The 4,057-nt window shown below is 57.4% G+C and overlaps 1 protein-coding gene across 7 annotated transcripts in view; it reads right to left on the bottom strand.

Annotated features, from left to right (window-relative positions):
* The window catches only part of LOC113211396 (cholinesterase 1-like), a 16,763-nt gene that overhangs the window by 11,117 nt on the left and 1,589 nt on the right, over nucleotides 1-4,057 (bottom strand). Inside the window, exons 1-4 of one of the 7 annotated variants that reach the window (XM_052272581.1) lie at nucleotides 3,142-3,165; nucleotides 2,366-2,444; nucleotides 796-939; nucleotides 190-317 (exon numbers count right to left, since the gene is read on the bottom strand). In XM_052272581.1, the coding sequence (XP_052128541.1) occupies nucleotides 190-317; nucleotides 796-939; nucleotides 2,366-2,444; nucleotides 3,142-3,150 (360 nt within the window). In that variant the 5' untranslated portion in view covers nucleotides 3,151-3,165. Of the gene's footprint in view, nucleotides 1-189; nucleotides 318-795; nucleotides 943-1,321; nucleotides 1,552-2,365; nucleotides 2,445-3,141; nucleotides 3,166-4,057 lie in introns of those variants that run through there. The other 6 variants (XM_052272586.1, XM_052272582.1, XM_052272583.1 and 3 more) reach the window with 6 other exon arrangements.

Here is a 4,057-nt window from a genome sequence, read left to right as displayed (position 1 = left end):
GTAAGACGTAACGTAAGACGTAACGTAAGACGTAACGTAAGACGTAACGTAAGACGTAACGTAACGTGGGTGTGGTGCTGCTCAACAGGTGGTGTTGAACCATGACGCTCTCCCCCCCGCGCCCCGCGCCCCAACTGTCTGGCAGAAACGGGTCCGTTTAAAAAAAAAAAAAAACAACAGCTGACTTACCTTGAATCTCAGGTCTCCGATAGGCGGCTTGGCGTACGGCACGCCGCGAAACCCGTAGTACGTGGTGCCACCCTCGGTGCGGAGGGTCCGGCCGCGGAGGAAGCCATCCTTGACCTTGACCACGGGACCTGCGAGGGAAAGGGGTAGGAGTTTCAGTCCTGGACGTCCACCGACACACACAGGCAAACACATACATGCAACACCACAATCTGAAAAGGTCCACACACACATAACAAAAAACAGAGAACATTGGTTAGATAAATGCGAAAGGCCGAGATATGCAAGAAGCACAGAGTGCATGCGTGTGGCCACCCGGGCGTGCGCAGGCGGCGTCAAGCCCAAGTGCCATCCCTCACAGAGACCATGGCTGCGACCGCTGACCGAAGAAACGCATCAAGGAGAGAGTACGCGAGAGCAGAGACGTGAAGGATGAGAGACGAACCAAAAATTACAGCAGAGACCAAAACGAAAAAATAAATACATAGAGGATCGGAATCAGTTCCCATGTTTAGAAACATAAAATAAAGCTCCGTGATCCACACGTATCCGTGGATTCTTGACAATTGTTATTTATCCGCCACCACTGAACCCGGTCGCAGTGCTTACAGCCGTCTTGGCTAGGCTGGCTGGGGTCGGCCGTGCCGCCCGAGGGCCAGCCCAGGGTGGCCGCTGGGAACGCGAGCAGGTCCGGCAGCGTGGGCAGCTTCCAGGAGGAGAACCAGCCGCCGTCGTCCTCGGCGACGACATCTGCTGCTGGAACACACGCATCTGCAGGATGCTGACATCGCCATGGGGCCCCTCGCCCCCTCGCACCTCGGCTAGAGCCTCCGCTGCTCGAGTTCTGATGGAGCCTCGGATAGAGCCTCGCTCAGATCATCTGATGGCCGCCTGACTCTGGAGTATGGGAAGCGATGGGAAGTGCAACCCCGCTTCGCTGACCCGGACACCCAGACACAAATCTACGAGATCTTTACGACCGGCTCGAGTCGCGGCCGTGCTTCCGAGGGTCGCCGCAGCTGCTCCCCGCTCGCCGATTGCGATGTCGGTTTCAATCTTTGTGGGATAGTAGGATTTTTCTAGGAAGGGGGGCCACATGCGATTACCGAGGCCGATCTCGAAAATATCACTGTACCTTTCGACTTTTTATTGGACTGCGGGCGGAATGTCCACATATTGCTAAGCAGAACTACAAGGGGGCCCATGTTGGTAAGGGCTTTGAGAAAGCCAAACTGTTAAGAGGCCGGTAGTGCCAGAGCTCGAGATTAATCAGGGCGTCAATGGGCGCCAGTTGTTGTTCAGTGAATGCGTCCTCGTCCTCGGCTGCACTGTTTGATGAGTAAGGCGAATCGGCGCTTCGCCCACTATCAGTGCGATTTATCTTGAGATTTATCTGAGATGTGCCACTCAAGGAGGGGGGGGGGCGTCTCTGATTAGACACTAGACTCTTGCACTAAGACACTAAAGGTCTAAAGGTGTCACGTGCTGTTTTTCTATTTATTACGACTTTCACAGGGACAGGCCGTTTTTTTTCCAATATCACATCCTATCTTTTTCACGAGATAAAATGTTGGCGCAACGCTCACACGTGAGCGCGCACGCGAAGTTTAACCCCAACACCTTATGCATTTGTTATCTTATCTCGCGTAGACATCAACCCCTTCGCACATCTATCGTGGATATAGGGGTCCGGGCGGGGGAGGGGTGGCCAGCGGAGGTGGGCAGCCAGCGCCAGAACAGCCAGAACAAAGTATCGCTTGTAACATGATTTTTGCTTTTAACCCCTATACAAAATGTATTTTCTCATAGCTCAAATTATCTCCCATCCGTCTCTGTTCGCTCGTTCGTCTCTGATTCCAATTTTTTTTTCTGCCGCTCAAGGTGACTCACACGACATAAGGACGGCGGCGACCGCAGTCGCGGGCCGCCGCACACCGCGCTCGTTAGGGCCTAGCCTATCACAAACCAAATGAAAACAACACGCTGCATGGAAAACTGCGGAGAAAAATGCATTAAATTTAATAGATTCCGTCGTACAAAAAAAATATCCGAGGTTAGTTCCTGAACCCGTCGTGCAGCGGACGCGACGAAACAAATACAATGATGGACATGCGCAACGACACGATCCCGGGGGACGCCCACAAGAAGCAGTTCAATGGACATCATCTGCTCGGCTTACGTGTGGCTGCCTTGTTTCTGTTCTTGTCCATGCTGCTCCTCGGCTTTGAGCCCGGGCCGGGCCGCGTCTGCTTTGGGTGCTGCAACAGAGCATAACAACGAGCCCGGTTAAAGACTTTGAACGACAGACAACAATTTCATTTCTTTTGCAATCTGGTGAAGTTGAAGAAACGACAATCTTGAAAAATGTGCTAGTGGTGACAAACTAACCCCCCTCCCCCCCACACACTACTTCCTTCCGGCAGAGCGATGGGACAGCGAGACGAACGACTGTCTCATGTTGTCATGCGGAAGACGCGGGCGCGCCACATATGCAATAGGGTTGACTACCGATAAATCACAACAGCGATTTATCGCGACTCGACTCATTATTGTAAAGTGTTTTATGTTTTGTCTGAGGGGCCGCAGCGGGGCGGGGCGGAGCGGGGCGTACAGTCTCGTCGCGATAAGAGGAGAGAGATGCTCCGGTTGACCAACCCGTTGGGTTCAGCTCGGGTTACCCGATACAGGCGGCACGTGGTATATTTAGCCCCGCCTCCCATAGCCGGGCAGGAGGACGGGGTTGGGGTCAGCGATTGTTTTGGCGGGAGGCGGCGGCGGCGCGGGCGGGCGGGTTAGAGGAGAACACGGGCCGCCTCCTGGAGCGTAGGCAACGCGAGGGCACGCGAGCGCGCCGCGCTGTCTCTGCTGCAGAAGGCTCGGCGGCGGGGTTGAACTACCCCTCGCTGGGGACGGAGGCGGCGTTGGTACATCTGCCACTGTTTAAATCCAATGCACCACAAGCATGTTGCGTGACCCAGCGCACCCGCGCACTGCTTGCAGGGGCCGAACTGCGGCTAACGGTCGTACTGGCCTGGCCACTCTCCTGCGCACACCCCATGGCAGCGGCGCCCCGCCCCGCCCCGCCCCGCGCGGCCCAAGGCTGTCGCGTGGAAGTGCTAATCCGTGCGGACAACACCTGTCGCCTCGCCGGCCGGTTAGGTGGGTGGGGGCGAGCTGCGCTCGCGCCATGAAAACAAATAGTGGCAACATTAACGCAAAGCTTCTGGGCCGCTCCGGCCGACCGCGCAGCGGGGTAGCGCGGCCGCATCGCCGGGCCGGGCCGCCGGGGGCTGCATCCCGTTGCGGCTGCAGCTCGTCGCGTGCGCAAAGCAGCGCAAAGCAGAGCAAAGCGCGATGGGGTGACCTTGCCGCCGCCCGCCCGCCCGGGCCGCCGCACCGCTCCAAAAGCATAGCGGGCGTTACGCGGCCGGCCCGGAGGAAGGGGGCGTGGCGTGGCGTAGCGTGTGCCGGACATCTGATCGCCCCGCCGTTGTTTGGCGTGTTTCGCCGGGTGGGTCTGCTCGCACGTGGTATACAGGGTGGTCCACAGACCCCTTCCTTTATGTTGCTTATACTGTACCGGATGCAGACGTGCGGCCGGGTTGCATACTCGCACGGGGCCATAAGGCGCCGCGGAGAGCGATGGTAGGCAAGCCCGCCCGCACGCCTGCATGTGGTACAGTATAAGCAAAATAAAGGAAGGGGCCTGTGGACCGCCCTGTATACGTGTGTAACGTCACGGTACCGGCAGTACCGGCTATGGTCCGGCACCGGCCGTCGCCCGCGCCCCGAGCCGCCCCCTCGTGTGTGTGTGTGTGTGTGTGTGAGAGAGAGAGAGAGAGAGAGAGCGAGCGAGAGAGAGAGAGAGAGA

The sequence above is a fragment of the Frankliniella occidentalis genome, unplaced genomic scaffold (genome assembly GCF_000697945.3).
Source record: "Frankliniella occidentalis isolate FOCC.00 unplaced genomic scaffold, Focc_3.1 Scaffold212, whole genome shotgun sequence".
Classification (NCBI taxonomy): Eukaryota; Metazoa; Arthropoda; class Insecta; order Thysanoptera; family Thripidae; genus Frankliniella; species Frankliniella occidentalis.
Note: the sequence above shows the minus strand (reverse complement) of the source record. Positions and strands in the feature narration are given on the sequence as shown.